This window comes from Bombus huntii, unplaced genomic scaffold, assembly GCF_024542735.1.
Source record: "Bombus huntii isolate Logan2020A unplaced genomic scaffold, iyBomHunt1.1 ctg00000091.1, whole genome shotgun sequence".
Lineage (NCBI taxonomy): Eukaryota > Metazoa > Arthropoda > Insecta > Hymenoptera > Apidae > Bombus > Bombus huntii.
The window spans coordinates 17431-38701 of record NW_026099346.1 but is presented as its reverse complement, the minus strand read 5'-3'; the positions used below and the strand labels follow the sequence as shown (position 1 = coordinate 38701).

At 33.9% G+C, this 21271-nt stretch overlaps 2 protein-coding genes across 3 annotated transcripts in view; both read left to right on the top strand.

Moving 5' to 3' along the window:
* Nucleotides 1–10786, top strand: part of LOC126876716 (omega-amidase NIT2-like) — a 69565-nt gene extending 58779 nt beyond the window's left edge. Inside the window, exon 7 of one of the 2 annotated variants that reach the window (XR_007694456.1) lies at nt 10252–10786. Coding sequence is in view for 1 of the 2 variants with exons in the window: in XM_050639588.1 (XP_050495545.1) it covers nt 9716–9927 (212 nt within the window). In the remaining variant the exon portion in view is untranslated. Of the gene's footprint in view, nt 1–9715 lie in introns of both variants that reach the window. The other variant, XM_050639588.1, reaches the window with a different exon arrangement.
* On the top strand, nt 4598–7193 carry LOC126876745 (omega-amidase NIT2-like). Its single transcript, XM_050639621.1, has 6 exons — nt 4598–4682; nt 4737–4916; nt 5480–5664; nt 6050–6218; nt 6449–6682; nt 6834–7193. Exons 1-6 carry the CDS (start codon nt 4598–4600, stop codon nt 6923–6925), a joined length of 945 nt encoding a protein of 314 aa, XP_050495578.1. The 3' UTR covers nt 6926–7193.
* Nucleotides 10787–21271: the final 10485 nt, after the last annotated feature.

The window sequence follows — 21271 nt, the reverse complement described above, 5'->3', positions numbered from 1 at the left end:
TAACACTCATCGTGGAAAAATTAGCACGCCCCGACTCAAAATAAAACCAAGGCGCATAGCACTCTGGAACGCCAACGGTCTAGCGCAACACAACTTGAACTAGAACTCTTCTTAAAACACCAGCAAATCGACGTAATGCTCGTATCGGAAACCCACTTCACCGACAAGAGCTACCTGAAAATAAATGGTTACAAATTCTACCATACCCAACACCCCAGCGGAAAGGCCCACGGTGGCACCGGAATAATAATCAAAGCAAGTATTAAGCACTACGAACTTCCATCATTCCAGAAAGACTACCTCCAAGCAACAAACGTAGCAATAGAAGACTGTCATGGCTCAATCACCACCTCAGCAGTATACTGCCCTCCCAGACACTCCATCGCCAAAGAAGACTTTGATAACTTCCTGGACACCCTGGGCAATAGATTCATAGTTGGAGGAGACTATAACGCCAAGCACATCCAATGGGGCAGCAGACTGGTTACAGCAAGAGGCAAAAACCTCTTAAACAGCATAATAAACAACAACCTCAACTACCTCACCACATACGAACCCACATACTGGCCCACTGACACCAACAAAATACCCGACCTTCTCGACTTCTTCATAACTAAAAATATCCCATCAAGACACGTCCAGATCAACTCCTCGGCTGATCTCTCCTCTGATCATTCTCCCGTGATAGCAACAGTCAGTTCAACAATCATCGAGAATACACCTAATGGCTCCATTCACAACCAACACACCAACTGGCAGCTCTTCAGAGAAGTCTTTACACACTCGACCTCAGAGCCTTCACCCCACTAAAAACAAAGGAAGATATCGAAGCAGCCACGGAATACTTAAACACGAGCATAATAAACGCAATCCGCCTCTCCACACCGACAAAGCCATCTAACAGCAAACAAGAATATCCCCAATACATACTAAAAAAAAAATAGCAGAAAAACGTAGACTAAGAAGAGTATGGCAGACCCATAGAACACCGGAGGACAAACGCAAACTTAACAACGCAACTAGAAAGCTATCCAGAACCTTAAGAAACTATAAAAACGACTGTTTCCATAAATACCTCGCCAGCTTATCCCCCACAGCCGACGCCAACTACTCACTATGGAAGGCCTCCAGGAAACTCACACGCCCCCCACAAATAATCCCACCTATCCGCCGTCCGCAAGGTGGATGGGCGCGAAGCCCTATAGAAAAAGCCGACCTGTTTGCAAAACACTTGTCAAAAGTATTCAAACCCCATTCCCCCAAAGCCGCCGCGGACGTTACTGAATACCTGCACACCCCCTTCCAAATGTCCCCTCCTATCGAACCCTTCTCCTCTGCAGAGACTATAGAAACAATCAGTCGCCTAAACCCCAAGAAAGCAGCAGGACACGACCTAATAGGCAATAGAGCAATCAAGGAACTTCCCACAAAAGGGATAGCATTCATCACATCGATTTTTAATGCTATCCTTCGCCTGGAACACTATCCTAAGGCTTGGAAAATCTCATTGATTACCCTCATCCCTAAACCCGGTAAACCGATATACGAAACCTGCTCCTATCGCCCAATCAGTCTTTTACCTACCCTGTCCAAACTATTCGAGAAGATGCTCACGAACCGACTCCTTCCAATCCTAGAGAACTTGAAAACACTCCCAGATCACCAATTCGGCTTCCGAAAACATCATTCTACAGTAGAGCAAATTCACCGCTTAACTCATACGATCAGCCAAACACTCGAAAAGAAAAAATATTGCTCAGCGGTTTTCCCAGACATCCAACAGGCATTCGATAAAGTATGGCATGAAGGGCTACTATACAAACTTAAAAAGATCCTACCCCACCCCTACTACTCCATCCTAAAATCTTACCTAACCAATAGACAATTCATGGTTAAATGCCTAGACGCCACTTCCGCAACATTCCCAATAGAAGCCGGCATACCCCAAGGTAGTGTCCTCGGACCCCTACTGTACTCCATCTACACTGCCGACCTACCTATATCAAACGATATAACAATAGCGACATTTGCAGACGACACAGCGCTATTGGCTACCCACGCAGACCCGGTAATAGCCTCATCCACTCTCCAGCGAAGTCTCGACTCCATGGAAAAGTGGTTTCACAAATGGGGCTTCAAAGTCAACGAAAAGAAATCCTCACATGTAACCTTCACGCTCCGAAAACAAACCTGCCCCCAGGTCACCATCAACAATGCAACAGTTCCTAGCAGGGACACAGTCCGATACCTGGGCATGACCCTGGACAGGAGACTAACGTGGAAGACACACATCTCAGATAAAAGGAAGCAACTAAAGGACAAACTAAAAAAACTCTATTGGCTCACGGGCCGACGCTCCAAACTAAATATACAGAATAAAATTACCCTCTACAAGACCGTAATAAAACCTGTCTGGACCTACGGAATCCAACTATGGGGAACAGCAAGTAACTCCAACATTGAAATACTCCAACGCTTTCAATCGAAAACGCTAAGATCCCTAATTGACGCACCTTGGTATGTAACCAATGAAACAATACACCGCGACCTCAAGATACCCACCGTCAAAGAGGAAATAGCAAAATATAGCGACAGATATAGCAAAAGAATCAACAAACACCGAAACCCCCTAATCACTGGACTACTCGATACGACGGACCAGATTCGCAGGCTGAAGAGGCACTACCCGCTAGACCTAAACGTTAGATTCATTTAATTATCCAAATTAAGCATATGCACTTACTTATATTACTTATAAATTATACCTATCTATAATAAGTATTAACTTATTGTAAATAAACAGCCATGTCACTGCGCCACGCCAGAAAAATTACTGAAAATTCTCAACGCGAGAATTGATTGTAATCTCAACAAATAAATAAAAAAAAAAATACAATAACACATTTCATTTTAAATTAAAACGAGAATAAATACTATTGTGTATAAATTTAATAGAACGACACACGTGATTTGTAGTCAACACTGTGACAGTTTGTGCAATTACCTTTTAATCGAGTGGAAACGAGAGCATTTTCAAATTTCTATTAACCAACGGTATTATCAATCAATTTTAACAATGATTGAAGGTTGCAAAATTAAATATAAAATGATTTATTAATAGCATACGTAGTGTTAAATTTGCAAACAAGCAGCGTATCTTTTAAGAATAATAAAGACACCAGAAAATAAAGATAATATTCTAATTACATTGCAAATTAATGAATAATTTAAGAAATGTATTTTTGTTATATTAATGTATCACAGATTCTAGGTAAAGTATTAATTTAATTTACTTATTACTTAGGAGATTGTATTTGAAATATAATTACAATTTGTAAGGTGTAATCAGCACACCTTTAAGCTAGTAGATATTTGGTAGCAGTTCTCAAGTCTTTGTGCAATATAGCACAATTGAGTTTAACCGAGTTTAATCCCTTTGACCAGCCAGCTTCCAATTTCATTTATGGCATAATCTCCTGACAATTTCATGCCCTTCAGAAGAAACACAATGTCCTATTATCGTTTTGTGATCGTTGAATATGATCCGTTTTCTGTTGTTTTTAGATTCAAGTGACGAAAACTTATGAAATGATATTTTAAGTTTAAACTGATCAATTAATTTAATTAATTGATTTATTGTAGCAACAATGGTAAATTGTTTAAATAGAGAAAGAAATTTACAACGAAAAATGTATGAATGTAATATTTGAAATCTAAAATGATAAATTATTGTGCGAAAATAATAAAACTCGCAATGTCAGCACATGGTCTCATTAGAACGTGTTTAACGAGCGTAGCGTAAGCGTGAAAATGAAAACGTTGAGGCTCTCGTGGTGTAAAAAGGCTAAATTCCTCATAAAAATACAGGAAATGAGAGGGAACGTTCGCCCTTGAACACATAAAACAAAAAAAAAAAAAAAAAAAAAAAAAAAATAGAAAAGGAAAAAAACCACAAATTTTAGTGAAGCTATTTTACTGAAACTTATATCATTTTAACAGCTATATATAAAACGTTGAATTATTTCCTTTCGCGCAGAGCAATTTTACTTCAAATTTCTAGCTTCAGAATGATAATTACGTATTTGTAATTATCAACAAGCTTTAAAAATATGGAATATTCAGCCAGATGAAATATAGGTAAAGTATTTAGAAGAAAAAAGATTGAAATGTTTTATGTAAAACGATTAAATTAAGTGGTTGAGTTTGAAAATTTGACTCGGTTTAATAATTCAATGGAAAAAATATTCGCCCTATGAAAAAAAATTCATGTTCCTGTCGATATATCGGCGAGGTGCTCCTCTACTTTCGACTGCTCTGCAATTCAAATGCAATACTCGAATATACATGGCGAAAGAAATGGAAATTGAGGAATTTAAGGGAACCAATTACTCTCGCGTCGACGTAACTTCAAAATGTTTCACGTGTCGGTGTTTGCGAAATGAAGTTCGTCGTTATCCGATTAACACGCTTGCAGATGCTTCTTTTTGTTGCAAAGTAAATGGACAAATTGTGAACAAATAATGTTTACAATTACATCAAAATTAATGTCCTAAACTTTACCAAGAATTATTAAAAATCCCTGCGTATTGCTTACGTAATGTTGATATTGAGTAGTACCATACATAACCTCAACATTATGATACTTACAAACATCGCTAAACAAGTAGTGCGAACGATGTCGAGTAAGTATTCACTATGTAAAAAGTATTTATAGATAAAAAGTATGGGAAATATATAACCGAATGTATTTAACTTTTCCAACATTTTAGCATTTCGCTTGGCGTTGGTACAACTTGAAGTAAATGAAGTAAAACGCAAAAATGTAGAGCGGGCAGTTTCCTACATTTCTAGCGCAAAAGAGCGCAATGCTGATATTATAGCTCTTCCTGAATGCTTTAATTCACCATATGGAATACGTAATAATTTGTTTTTTTTTTCAATAATTTACCATGTGTGTAACAACTATATAGAAAAAAGTAAAAGTAGACAAATTACCTTACCGTTTATACTTCCATAAAGATTGTGAATTGAGTCGAGAATATAGGATTTCCCCATTTTCATGATTATCGTGATTTTTGTATAAATATATTTTTTAAGATACTAATAATTAGGTACTTATAAATTGGTATTATCAATTATTTTGCATTTATAATTCCGCCTCTAGTATAAGTGTTAATTGAAAACTAACTTTATGTTTCAAAAAGTACTAGCAAAGTCGTAGAGTAACAAGCCACTGATGCTAACACAAATAGCATTGTCGTAATTAAATATTTCTAAATATTCATTTTTCATTTTGAACCTGTAGAAACAATTTATTATATATACTGTTAGCTAAGTAATTGCATATTTAATTAAGTCGAGATATAAAACTTAGTTATTTTAATAATTTAAAAAATAAAAAACTGACAAAAATTTCAATTTAATTTATGGTTGGAACAAAAGACAGTTATTTTTCATTAATTGAAATATTGCAATGCAGAGTACTTTCGAAAATACGCCGAGAGTATTCCTGATGGTGAAACGAGCGTTGCTTTATCGAATGCAGCTAAAGAAAACAACATCTATGTAGTTGGTGGTACGATGCCTGAAATAGAGGGCGATAAATTGTACAATACCTGTACTATTTGGGGTCCCGATGGAACTTTGATAGCAAAACACCGAAAGGTAAGTAATATATTCCTTTATGGCTTTGAATTTGAAAATATTGGGGTGAAGAAAGTGACTCTATCTAGGAATAATTTAGGAATATACATATGTACATACGTATACTATAACCAATTCTATAATTTACGGTTTATAAAATACGTTATGATACGGAAAACGCCCATTTTTGTTGTAATGTGTAATATAAATTTTTCACATACGAAAATACTTATTTTTTCTCCTTTTTAAACATTATTAAATGATAAGATTTTTTAATAAAAGAAAGTGATAAAAACGCTGTCAGTTATTAAATAAAAAATAATTAAAGTTTAGGAGTTGGTAACTTTGATATTAAATTACAAAAGTTGCAGCAATAGAATTAGCGACTACATTTTTATGTTATTAGGTACATCTATTCGACATCGACATTCCTAATAAGATTACTTTTCGAGAGAGTGATTCACTCAGTCCTGGTAACTCCCTAACGACGTTCGATGTGAAGGGCTGCAAAATAGGTATTGGCATATGCTATGATATTAGATTCGAGGAAATGGCACGCATTTATCGGAACAAAGGTACAGTAACTTAATCGATCAATACTTAACTAGCAAAAAATTAAATATCTGTATAAAAAGAAGCTTAATTTAAAAAACCAGTATATTTGCTGAAAATGAAACAAATAAAAGAATTAAAAGCACAATAAGAGGACTGTCCTCGCATATTCAGAAATGATGGAATGTGAACCGTGCAACTACGAAGTTAATTGGTATTCGGTGGCTTCATATTTCCTGCTTCTCTGGGTTAGGTTGCCAAATGCTGATATATCCAGCGGCATTCAATATGACCACTGGACCACTGCACTGGTCATTACTTCAGCGTTCCAGAGCGAATGATAATCAATTATACGTTGCTTGCATATCACCGGCTCGTGTTCCTTCAGCAAGTTACGTCGCATGGGGACATACACAGTTGACCAATCCCTGGGGAAAGATTCTTTACGATTTGGAAACTCAAGAGAATATGGCAGTCACCGATATCGGTAATTTACAGCTTAAAATTAAAAGCGAGAGATCCATGATGTAATTAATTTTTAGTCTCGTTAATTTATCGATTTAGCCATCTTCCTCTGTATTTGTTGAATTTATTAGTAAGCATTACTTATTACTTCGTATGTTTCTTTTTTCTATCAGATCTAAAAGTTGTTGAGGAAGTAAGGGCTCAGATACCTACATTTTCTCAGAGACGTACAGATTTGTACGACACTGTCTGTAAGAAGGAGTAACTCTACACTAAAACAGAAAATGTTTTTTTATAATATTTCTACTACAATATCCTTTTTTTGCGAATTATTACTAATTTCTTATCATTTGTACTAAATGAATGACTCAATTAAGAAAACCAAAACGTTATAAATAATAATCTGTATATCTTGTGTATCAACATGTAATTGGATATTATAATAATATAGGAATGCTATAATAATATAGGATAATAATATAGGAGAATAGAATAATAATATATAATAATAATATGCTTTTAAACACCTTTAATATCGATCACATAAATTGTTATAATTCACAATGATTACGCATACATAAAAGACCCCTTGATAGTAAAATTTACGATCAAAAGGCAATTACGTATCGTTTAACAACATTTAATTTATAACACCTTTTAAACATTTAGACAGATTAACACATAACACTTCTTATATATAAACATCAATTCGAAGTTATCAGCTTGGAGAAATTGGTCGATTAATACCTGTAGATTGTCTGTCTCGATGAAAGACTTAAAGAGAGCAAAAACATGATAATGCCGCTAATATAATATTCCTTCTTTCTTGTACCTGTCTGCCTCTCAGGTCGTTTTACTAATTACAATAAGTAATTTCGTCTTCTTTGCGCTCTCTTTTAACGCATTCGAGACCGAAAGAAATTCATATCAGTCAGTAGGCAAGGGTATAATATACATATTTTATATATAACTTATGTAGTAATGTATATATCATGTTAATTTCATATTTTTTTCAATATATTATTATTATATATATATATACATATATATATATATATAATAATATAATATATATATGTAATAAATAATATAATATAATATAATATATATATATATATATATATATATATATATATATATATATATAACTGTACCTAATACATTATAGAATAACATAGTATATAATTTTATATTTTAAAAATATGAGGCATACTATTTAAGATTGTCATCGATTTAAAATCAAAGTATGAAAAGGATACCCTGGAGAGAGTAAAACACAGAATCATTCTAACTAAACATTCAGATCGTACCGACACCTAGGTATCGTTTTACAATTAAATCTCGGTCTCGAATGGATTAAAATGAAATACATACTTGCAGCTTCAACATCTTCAATATCGAGGAGATTCAAACTTTACAAATAAAAGCGGCCTGTTCCCCTTTCCACGACAGACTCTCATACCATATCCGCTCTTATCCAGGCTTTTACTTGAAACCAGCAATGCGTTCATTTACAATTTAAATTTACCCGGACCATCCACTGAATCGTCAGCCCTTTATAAATATATAATGAACCCAGAACATGTGCCTGTGCCCCTGGTATCGATGTTCGGCTTGTGATGTTCGTACCGGAACCTTCGCACAATTTCAATTTGTCACGCGTGAACATCGATTCTTCCAAGGGTCACAGCTTTATGCGGCTAAATCCTTTAGAACGATTAAAATGATACTAATGATATGGTATTTTTTACAAAGATTTAACATATCCATAAAATAGGAAGTTTCGTGCTCTCCTATTTTATATTAATTATAAATTAATAAGTTTTATATGTGTTATTTATAGATCTAATAAATTTTGTATTGGTTTACAGCAGGTGCTCCGGGTATAAACAGACGACAAACGAACAAATAGAAATTCAAACTATTGTCGTTGTTTAACTCGCATGGGACTATAAGCTCGAATTGGACTTAAACGTTACGATCGTCGAGAATAATTACTATATGTACCCTGTACGACGGGCAGAGAATCTTAAGTTATTAACGGCAATTCCTTTGTGCATAATTCAGGTTTATTAACAACCTGTAATGGATAATCATCGATGAACTCTTTTTGAATAAAGTTCACATTTATAAAGCAAACACTATAAAATACGACAGGACAATTGTAATCGATAAATAACATTTTATTAGGATATTATAAGAAGCTAAGATATCGAGGTACATTAAAATTGAGTCCGCTGCAACCCTCATGACATTTAAAATGCTACGCGTATATTGAGTAAAGTTGTTATATTAAATATAATCATATTAAATACAAGCTCGTCCGCTGGATTCCCAAATTATTTGGTTAAATACTTTGAATACGAGAATACCGAGTGTTAACAGTAGTAAATCCTCTATATGGTATGTTTACTTTGCTATCTTGAATAGGTAAATAACATTTCACTTTAACGCATTTAACCAATATTAACATTTAACATTTAACATTTAACCAATATTATACGCATATGCACATAATGTTACTGTTACATATAATGATATATACGTAGATATACACGTTAATTAAATCCTCTATATGGTATTTTTATATCAGTATCGTAAACATTGTAAACCGGAAATCTTTTATTACACACGTACATATACAGTCAATATTATTGTTACATATAGTGATACATACGTTGATCCACACATTAATTAAATCCTCTATATAGTATTTTTACTTTGCTATCTTGAATAGATAAATAATCTCGAATATAGACATACAGGTACACTTACGTTGATATACACCTTTGTACAAGGTGTCAAAAAATTTTTTATCACAGCGTTTTTTTAAGACGATTTTATAGCTTCGAAATTGATCTTGACACGATTTTCAATGTTAAATTATTTTTCTATTGCATCATGTGATACTCATTAGGAGGAACGAAACTTCTGTTTTCTTAGAAAAAATGTTTGAAATTTCATTAATTCCTAGATTGATTTTATTTATACTTTAAGGTCAGATATGACATCAAATAATGTCAATACTAATATCTAGTTATTTGTCAATTTACAGCATCTGAAAAACAAGACATCTTCGAGACAGCGTGGGTTTTCTTTCCAACTTTCTTAACTTTCAACAATAAAATTTTCGTCAAACGATACAATCTATCCAACAAAGTTCTTGTAGACAGCCAATCTCGTAAGAACATAGATCTTCTTCAAGTATTATTCTTCACAATGCTTCGTGTGGAATTTCTACTTGACGAGTTATTATTAAACGATTAAAAGCTTATTATTATACGATAATGTAATATCGTAGAATAGCTTTGATTGGAGATCGGCTGAAATTAGAAAACACCGTGTACGCCGTCTTTTTGTGGTTTGTTTACATCCAAGAGCGCCTAGTAACAGTGACGCGAGAAAAGATAAGCAGCGTCAAAACAGAAGTACGGTTTCATATTTCAAGGAGTGGCAATCGAGAGGCCAGAGTATGTGAGCCGAAAAGTGTGTGTGTGTGTGTGTGTGTGTGTGTGTGTGTGTGCGTGTGTGTGTGTGTGTGTGCGTGTGTGTGCGTGCAGGACCGAGCAGGAATGCATTGGCGAGGTTCAGAGTTGATCGAGACGTCGAAGCATAGAGTCGTTAGAATTGAGTTGCGAGTGTTGTCGAGTGTTAGAGTTGCTAGTGAGAGAGAGAGAGAGAGAGAGAGAGAGAGAGAGAGAGAGAGTTACCAAATAGTTGTCAAGTTATTTGATGTAAATACGAGCGTTGCATTTAGTTTTCCTGTTAATCAAACATCGTTTCTCTGTCTGTATTTTCTGTCTGTAATATCTGTATTTTCAATCCATTATTAATAAATTATAATTAATCGGACAAAATTACACCTTTAATATATTCCGATATTACAATAACTTACTTTTTTCTACGTCAATGGACACGAAAGACGTTGAGTGAGGAATTAGAACAAGTGTGGATCGTTGGAAACCACTATGCTGCGGTCTACCATTCGTTTTACCCTATATATACCACGGAACAAAGGATAATTTTCACCGGCTTGGCTATGGCTACTGGTGTGGATCCAAGTATTCGGGCCATACTAGACGCTATGCAGAAGCAGAACGAAATCAAGTTAAGAAAACTGTTAAAGGAGACTATTAAAGTAGCGACTAGTCGGAGTTATCAGGGTAGTTTAGTTTCTAATAATTTGAACAAAAGCTTGGAGAAAACAGACGTTACTGTAGGAAATGAAGAAATGGTTTTGAAAGAATTTTCAAAAGAATTGCAGTCTAATGTAGAAAATTCTTATGAAAAGAAAGTATCAATTGACACCGCTTCACAGGATTATATTTTCATTAAAACAGACTTAATGTTTGATGTCAATAGCTCAACAGAATACCAGAAAGAGTCTGTGAAACGAAGGAAAGAAGATATTGCAGTATTGTATAATGATTTGTCACCATCTTCGTCACAAGATACTCAAAATTTACAAGAACGGTTCGACAAAAAAAGTAAAAGTTTAGGAGAAGCAGAAAAAGATCATAACAAGAAGGATAATATTTCAATGAGAAATATTTTGGACGGCGATACAAATAAAGAAAACCAAATTGAAACGAAGGAATTAGAAGCAGTTAGTAAATCAACTGCTGAAAATGATACAAAATCAATAGACAACGTTGAACAAAATATATCATTAGAATCCATACAAAAAGCAAGAGATAATGCTTACAATAATGAACATTTGCTTATAGAAGAAGACCAAATGATGACAGCGAAAAATGCGTGTGACACTACAGAATAAAAAACTTCAGCAGATCTTATGTCGAGAAATTTAGATGCTAATACACAAGAGAAGTCTTTAGAGAATAAAGATGACAAGAATCCATCTCCATCTATGTTAGATAGTAGTAAACGGAGCAGTCGTTATAATGTTGCTGCAAAATTTGAAGAAATTGTTTATAATCAAACCAGACAATCAAACACAAATAAAATTTTGCGAAGCGCTTTAAAGACGAAATTAATCGAAGACAAGTCTGAAATAATTAATAAACAAAAGGCATCGGAAAATGTAGAAAATAAATTTGCCAAAGAAGAAAAAAGAGGTGTTAAACAAAAATCAATTTCAGATAGTGAAAACGAAACAACTGATAAGTTCGTCAACGAAGGGAAGTTCTTTTAACGAACACAGCTAGTGATAGCGATAGGTATAAATCTGTAGAAAATGATAATGCAGTAACGGGTGTAATAGCAACTGATGAAGCGAAACATAGAGGCAGACCTAGGAGATCGGATAAAGTCGAAGTTAAAGAAGATGAAAATACAAGTGTAAATTCCGACCAATTGCGGGGAGACGTAACCGCGAGGAGAGACGTCAACGGGGGTCGTACGATTATATCAATCGACACCACGAATTGATCGATCCCCTGATTTCCGTTGAGATAATAGGGGTGATTGAGTTTGTATAACACTGTGATTCACTGAATTATAAATTATATATTTCCAACACTTTACAGATTACACTGACGTAGAGAAATAAATAGTTAACAACTTGTCGCACGAAGATGTGATAGATATGTACGCTAGAGCAGGGCTCTTATAATGGAGATTAATGTATTAATGTACTTAGCACTATAATATATTTAGGAGAGAAGATGTATGTTCGACAACACCGAGAACCGACAAAAGATTTTCGTAAAGTATGCGACTCTCGCGCTATGTGTAGACTGCCGCGTTAGGCGTTAGTTTTTAGACTGACTGTCGCTCTTTTTCTAATACAGAAGAAAAGTTCGGTGTGGGTATGCCCCTGTGCCTAAAGAACGCGGATTCGTTGTCCCCACTTTCGTTAGGAAAAGTGAGGGTAACGAACCGCGGTGTCGATTGGTCATGACCTGCACTACTGCTCGAAGGGATGAGTAGGAAGTCTCCTACCATCGTGGTGGATAGATGACTGTGTGCGTGAGGAAAACATAGCTTGTTTTATTAGAGGGCTATTCGGATTTTCCTAATGGGTGCATACCCGTTTTCTCCGTGTTTTAAGTACGTCTAATAAACCCAAGGACCTCTCTAAAAACCGACTGTGTTTCGAGAATATTTTTAAGCTTTAGAAATTCTTCAAGACAAACGGATTGAAGACACATGGCGAAACACTACAGGGAAGTGAAAGTTATGGTGGGTCCTTAGGTTTATTGAGGGTCGAAGTGACGTTACGCAGGCTGGTTGTTGTCCGGTGGTGCGAGCTGGCGCGGGCTGGCGTGCAGATGTTTTAGGCGGCGTAACAACAAGGAAGATCCTAGAAAATGAGAAAGGTGGATTAGAAGAACGAAGAAAACTCGAAGAAGATACAGAAGAAGAAACTACAGAGACAGAAGTCAATTCAAAAGGTATATTAAATAATAAGTGCGATTTACTTGATACCGAAAGAGCTATTGAAATTAATGATACGGTTCAAGATATTAAATTTACTGAAGGTAGAAGCCGCACTCAAAATGATATGGAAGATGTAGTAGAAGATTCACAAGAATTATCTAATAAAAGTAAGTTATCAGAAATAAGGATTGCACTTAACAAAATTGAATATACAAAAACTATTTTACGGAATAAAAAGAATTCATTAGAAAGAGAAAGAGGAGTAAGGGAAAAGAAGAAAATGTACAGACAGAAATTATTTAAAAAAATATATCAGATGATAAATGTGATTTGCTTTAGAAAAAAAAAAAAAAGAAATATTATCCACAAACTACATTAGGAATTTATCTATTTTAGTGAGGAGAAAGAGAAAGGATAGAGGAGTTGATCAATAGACTGTGGATTTTGAAGCGTTTATGAAAAACTTACAATTTTAATAAAATATTCAATGTAAAGTCTTTGTTATAATATTCAGATAGATAGATGAAAAAAAAACTGAATTTGCATAATTACTCATGGCTTATTGATCAATCATGCGACTCGTTCAGAGGTAACTCGAGTTGTAAAGGCGACAATTTATTAAAAATGGTATATCTGACGTACGATGCATTTGTTCGTGTAAAACTATTTAAATAAGTATAAAAATCACGCGAAAAAAAAATCTACTGAAAATAATGTTGAACTAGTTAATAATAATAAATCATATAGTGAAACACAAACCTTAAATCAAGATTTTAAGTTCAAGAAAAAAAAAAAAGAAAAAAAAAGAAGAAAGAAGTTGATAAAATGACAGCAACATGTAGCAGCAGGCGAGAGAAAATAGGCCAAATTTCTAAAAGAAGAAACGATGCTCAAGAACTCGGAATTTCTCGAGTGGATATGCTAAACAACGAATTTAATGAACAGTTGAAAGAACGTGAAACAGCAATAGAAGGCTTACATCAAATGTTAAAGCATCAATCGGAAATTCATAAAGTTACCTTAAATGAAGCAAGTTTGAAAATAGGAGAACTGCAGAGTGCAGTGTATCAATGTGCACTAAAAATGCAAGTAACGTGACGATTACTTTTAGAACACCACAAGCACCACGAAAACACAATCAAGACCAAACAAGATCAAGTTCAAAAGTGAAGTTACGTGAGCTTATTACTGCTAACGACCAAAAATTGAATTACGATCCCGAGCATCAACTCGCTGATCTTCAAGTAGAATGTTCCGACAAAGACAGGACGACACAAGAGTTCGAGAAACACATAGAGGACATGAAGGAGGAAGTGCAAAAATTAGAATTGCAACTCGACGAGTTACAAAAAAAAGAAAAACACACACGCACGTAAAAAGAGTTCAATCTTTTGGAATACAAATTGAAGAACTAACAATAAAATTAGAAGAAATAACACAGAAGAAATAAGTCACAAATATGAAATTGCCTGATGGCTGATGTTGATCGTTGACGTTTATAGCGAAAGAATTCCGTCAACGGCGCCATCTGGATCCTTGTTGAAAAATTAAACAAGCCGCAATAGCACCATTACGCTCATCACCCAGAGTAGCGTTTGTCGCTGAGTCGAGGAGCTGGAGGATTCATCATAATCAAGGACATAAATTTTACCACTTCCGGTAACGTTCTTCAGGTGATCCAGACATTCGAAATCACAACATTCTTTTCCAAGGCGAAATTTTCTGCATGGCTGTAGTAAAAAGAAATCGATCAATTGTACAGATCAATCGTCGAATTGCATGTTTGTGAATGGTTTGTGGGTGATTAGGTGGAGAGAATTGAAGAGTTTGGAGGTGACTGGAAGAGTGTTTTGGGCAAGGTAGATTGCAGAATGGTTGCGGTAGCATTGTGTTAATTATGGGTTTGTACATGTAATCTTTGTATGTATCACTACATACAACCTAACGTATATTTTTAATAATACATCAGAGTTTTAGTTATTTCATAGCTATGAATTTTATACTCTATAATCTTGACGTTTTATTTCACAGAAGCGTTTGAATATCCATAAAAATTAAATGAACCAATGTATTCATTATCTTATAGAGAAGATATATTATTTTTAATTATGTTCCAATTATTTATCATGATCCTGATTTCCTTATTCTGAAAATTTGAAAGGAAGTTTTGTAGTTTGATACTTTCAGCGACAAAGGGTCAATATTGCTTTAGTATATTTCGTCACATATACATGTATATCTATATATCCACCGAAAATGCGCTCTTGTAGACAAACGCTCGATTCGCGTCATAGCTTTTAAAGCTCGTCGCATCTCAATCCGTTGGAAAAAGTTTTTCCTGTAGCATATTTTATTTTTACGAACCAACAAGGTCTTTGTTTATTTCCTTCTTTTTTTTGCTCCAATTCCCCCATTGTTTTTTCAAGGATAGTATTTCAGAGCCATTAGTCAAGTTCATTGTAACAATAAACGTACGTTTCGGAAACATTTTGTGCTGTGAAACAGAATACACTAAAGTTTGAAGGTCACATCGATTTTCGAAAGTTTATAAATGGAGGTGTATGACAGTATCACCAGCTGTTGCTGTCCCCAAGCGCCAAAATACGTTCTGACTACTATTTTATGTATCTCACAGAAGTATGTCTTCATTCATCATCTCCCATGCCATCCACCAACGTGTTCTTAACATGTTATCTCCTAGTAAAATATTGATGTTGAGTCAGATATCCAACTGAATAATCTTTTCGGTGTCTACTATAAGACATTTAAAACCAAGGCTCGTACACACGTGTGCTTATACGTCAGATGTAATACTTAACACGAAACCTGCTTATATTAATATTAAATTTATGCATAGTAGGATGTTCGACCTTTGTAAAAATGAAATTATAATACATTTCATACAGTTTCACCGTGGAAAAGTGAATCTTTCTAGCATGTCCACGCAAATGCAGGGGAGGGGAGGACTGTGCATGCACCAAACAACTTTACGTTCGTAATTTTTCACACAAATGTACAACTGTAGGGAAAAAATTATCTCTGATTTTTCGGATGTTAGGAATCGACAATATCGCATAACGGAATGCCGTGTTCTACGTATTCTATTTTTGTTACGACGAAGTTGTGGTACAAACGAAGTCCACATAAGAATAGTACAACAAAATCGGTTGAGGTTAGGTTATCGTGCAGATATCGCGGCTTTTGCATTGGAAATCACGCAACTGCCAGTCTCGTCGTTCCTTGTAAACGAAAGAAAGGTATTGTAATCGGTCGGAATTAACATAAAACTCGTCGCATGCGACCATATGGCCTGAATGTTGAATAAACGAGAGTAGAGCGCGAGCTATGTGATTCTAACCGTTTAGGCGGAAACTAATGATTGTAACCAGAGCCGAGATATATGCCAATATTACTTTGCTCGACAAAGCGTATAAGATGAGGAGAGAATCGCGATAAGGTAGAACAAGAGACAGATATTCTCTACGTAAAGCAAGTCTGTCAACTAGATTGAAATCCTACAGCTATAACTACAGTGAATCCATATTCTGGCGAATTGTCTTTTCACAAATGAAGCTTCTGAAGAACGGAATTGATACAATAACTACTGTTCATTCATAACTACTGTTGTAAGAATCTATATATTTGTCTATCTATATCTATATATATATCGATCTATATATATTTGTCAGAATGTCATTTTATCAAAAAACCCATCCTCTGTAATCATAGTTTAACGAAGCATAATTAATAGAAGAGGTAGAGCGTTAAGTGGAGATGATTTAATCACAGTTAAGTAGATAAATCTCTATATTAGTCTCTTTAATTAAAATGTCCTACGTTTTATTTGCGTCATTTTTTTCCTTCATCCAATTTAAAATGTTTAAATAACAATAGCCTATACAATATAATTTTATGTAAAAAAATTGATTATACCATGTTTATTACAGATATTTAACATTTTTGTGTACATACAAAATTTAAATTATACCTCGCTTGAGAACAAAAATTCTATTTATTTTCCTAACATGTACTAATAATTATTGATCAAACTAGAAAAAGCTGGAGGAGATTACTTAGGAAGATTACTTAGCATCTTATATTCCTGGCAAGGCTCGAACGTTTTATCTTCCTTTAGATTTTCCTAAGTTTCCATTTCTCTGACTTGCTATTTTAGTTAGCTTAGTATACGTGCTATACATAGGTATGTATAGTGTCATGATCGCGACAGTCGTGAGTTACCCACGCTTTATCCTCCGTAAACTATTTATAAGAGAAGAACAAATTACATGTTAGAACTTTCATTCAATTTACCAATACAAATAATTTTAAACAAGAAAAAAGACCTAATGCAGTGGTTTCAACTTAAACATATCCAACAGTTATTTACGAATAAATAGTATAAATCTTTTAGCAACATGAAATTCGCGATATTTATTCAAATATTTATATTTACAGTGCGCCATCGGCAAAGAAAACGTGTTTATCGATTTTATGCTTTTGCCACGCAAACAGGGAAATTGCAACTCAAAATTGAATTCGCACTGCAAAGCGTCGACGTTACGACATCAATTACATACTTCAAAAACACCGAAGGTATCACACGGAATCAGAGAGATTCTATGAGAAGTTAAACGCATAGTCACCCTATTGGGAATAGGATTGCTTTGATTCGAGCTCAAACATAGGGAAAGCTGAAAGAATCTTTTGCGGATCTTCCTTCTTCTCTACGTTGGATTTTATACAAAACGACTTTAACCTTTTCAAGGAAATACGGAAATAAGGATTTTAGATAGAGAGAGATTTATCTGGAAGGAAATGGATAGAAAACGTAGAACCAGTTCTTGTTGGTTGAAAGATTTTTTCTCTTCGCAGAGATTCAAGCTTTAAAGAACGATCAAATATGTGCGCAGCTGACTTACGCGTGAAATTATTATTAAAAAAAATTGTTGCATTTAAAAGGATAAATATTAATTTAAATTTAAAAAAATTGTTAGTTCAATTATCATGTTTAATTTAAATTTAAAATAATTGTTAGTTCAATTATCATAAGTTTAAAGATATGTAGATATTGTATTTACATATCGAAAATCAGACAGCAATATTAATTAACACACCTAGTCAAACGCACACGTACTTTAAAACCGTGCTTTAAAATCGATATTCGCTGAAACAATACATCGCTCTGCGCTTCCAATTTGTTTTCGCACGAAGAATCAGTCCACTCATTGTTACCGTCACCATCTCTACCGTAATCTATATTACTCGAATAAATTCTATATCTTGATTGGAAAATCACATATTTTAACGAACTTCCTTATTTTTTGTTTTTTATGACTTTAATTGGCAATTTCCATAATGTTCTATAACTTGACAATAGACTGATAATATTTCAGGATATATATACATACATCATGTTTTTGAGGATTCTGTAGTAAAATATATTATAATAAATTATAGGAAAAACAAACTATTTAAGAAAAAATTACCACCTTCGAGTAATAAATTATAGAAGGTTACCAATGTAATTTAAAACTTAAAACTTAAAAATAATCTATTACACGTAACAAAGAAAAAGATTTCTTCGCAAACGGTAACTCGAAAATTACAGCCATTGCTGTAGAAACATAGTTTTACAGGGAGAAGAATTTCGCTAGAAACTCTCGACGATGTCACATCAAGCGAAAATTCAATAAAGCGATTACTAACCATACTACCAGCGGCAATCGTGTTACGGCAATTCGTAAATAAGTTAGTCTTCTATTTGCAGAAACGTCTCTGGCAATATCGTCACACTCTTGATTACGTCGGCGCTATCAAATGGTCTTTGGAAGAAAGTTTTCCATTATCTACTTTTGCCCATGGCGTCGTTCCAACAAATGAATTCGAGTTCTGAATCGCTTTGTCTCGTATTACCGCTCGTATTACCGCTCGTATTACCGAATTGCTGCTTCTCACGACTAGCAAAGTGTTTCGCAAAAAAAAAAAAAAAAAAAAAAAAAAAGAAAAAAAAAAGAAAAAAAAAGAAAAAAAAGAAGAAAAAAAAAGAAAAATGGTATCGGAAGGATAGAAAAAAAAGCGGTGGCCTACATCAAGCAATCTTCATGCCGATAATGCATTTATTATTCAGTTCGTTCATTTTCTATCGCGTAACAGACACTGGGATAACTGACAGAACGAGCGTATAAATCTTGCATCTCTCGACCTGACTTCTCCCGATGGAAAAATATTTACTGGTCTGGAATCGTGCATCGCTAATTAGTAAAAAGGTAATAAGCAAGAAAGCAATTATACTACCGGATTGGTATTTCTATTTTATTGGAGATTAATTAACCTGAGTAAACCAACAAAAACTTATCGAAAATCAATCGAAATTAAATCACCTTTTCAAACAGGCTATAAATAGCCAACTAATATTTGCAGTAATAAACTTCACTTTCGAATAAAGTATACGCTCTATAAATTGTAAATTGATAATTTCGTTATTATATCATTTTTCTTAGTCTAAACTGGATTCAGTGAAAAGAGCTTTCAATTGAATTACACACTTCATTAGTTTATGAATTATATTCGTTACCATACGTACAAAAGAAGGGTGACTGGTTTAAAAATTCAAAGGGTAGAACCTCCAAGCTCACGATTGGAAACAGATTCAGTTCAATGGTTTAATTTGCCATTTAATTGAATTCTCTGGCAATTTCAGCGAACTGTGGGCTTTAGAAGTGTCCAGCATTCAAAGGCAAGACCTCCTCCATCTTTCTCTTTCTTTCAGTTCCAACCTCAAGTAATTGACCTGTTAATTCGACGCTATATTTACATGCTCGCAAGGGATTCAGACGACTTCATTGCGTTAAATTCGCAATTTAGCAAACACGAATGTCTCAATCAATTTGTAGTTCGAAACAAATAAAAGATAATCAATTTTTCAAAATAACAATCGATATGTTCAATGCATTTGTCGATGCGTTTGATCGTTATGTTCATTTAGCATTTTTATAATAAAAGCGTAGAACACATGTACATACACATAATATTCCATGAAATGATTTATACAGACTATGAGTCTCGTTTTATCATATTATAAAAGAATGAATTTTTCCCAATAAATGTAACTTCATACAAAATCTCGTTTAAAAAATTCAGTTTTTATTCTCATCAAATTAATTTAATATCGGAATATGTCATTTTAGTCGTTATAAAAATTTTATGTCAAAAAGCGTTCACAGATACATATATAAATAAATGTCCAATCCTATGCATTTATTTAAGCTGAAATCTGAACTTAAATATTTATTAACAATATTCTGACGAATATATAATGAAAGATAAAAGCAGCTTTATTTTTTTTATAGGATGGCTCATGCTTTTTATTCATTTTATGTTTTTCGTTGTCAGCGCGTAACTACCTATCAACCGCATGAATGCCAGGTTTTACTACTCAGAAGCGAAGAAGCGAAGAAGCAAATATACGTTAGCTTGCATGGAAAAACGTTAGATACATATAAAAGTCATAACGTAGCTATTTACACCTATTTACATGGGGAATATTTATTTTTGTATGAAATATTTTTGCTTCTGAATTCTCATTATAAATGTACGTCCATTTCCTACGTTAAAGTACGTCTCTGCTTTGAAAACCTTCATTTAAATATAACGGTTAACAAAATATTATTAGAGAAATATTAAAACGAGACGCTAAAAGAACATTTTAATAAAGTACAAATGATTATTTGTTCTTTATTAAATTGCACTGCTGTAACTCTAATTTTATTAAATTCAAAATGAATCATTTATAAACTGAACCGGAATATAAAATTTTATTCCGCAAAAATCATAAAGTTGAAAGTTAGGAACGAATAACAAATGAATAACCTAGTTTCATTAAAAGGCACGTATACGCCAATCCGCGTAATAACTTTGACACTCCAATTATTATAAAATATGTATCCTTAAGGGATTCTTTTGCGCGAATGCAAAATACTTTTCATACGTGCAACTGAATAAATGGCGCGTGATTTTCAATATTTCTTTTTGTAGAATTTATAACAAAGTAACTTTTTCACAAATGTTTTCGCTAACATTTTTACAACGTAAATGTCTTCTTTTGTAATTAATAATTTCAACATTTCTCTGAACAGTTTCGTTGCGATAAAAAAAATATACAAAGCTTATGACGTACTTGTTTAAAAATATTTATACGGAACAAGACTTTGAATTTGTCAGACCAATCGTTCTAACGAACGAATAAATTAAACGACTCGTAACAAAAAAT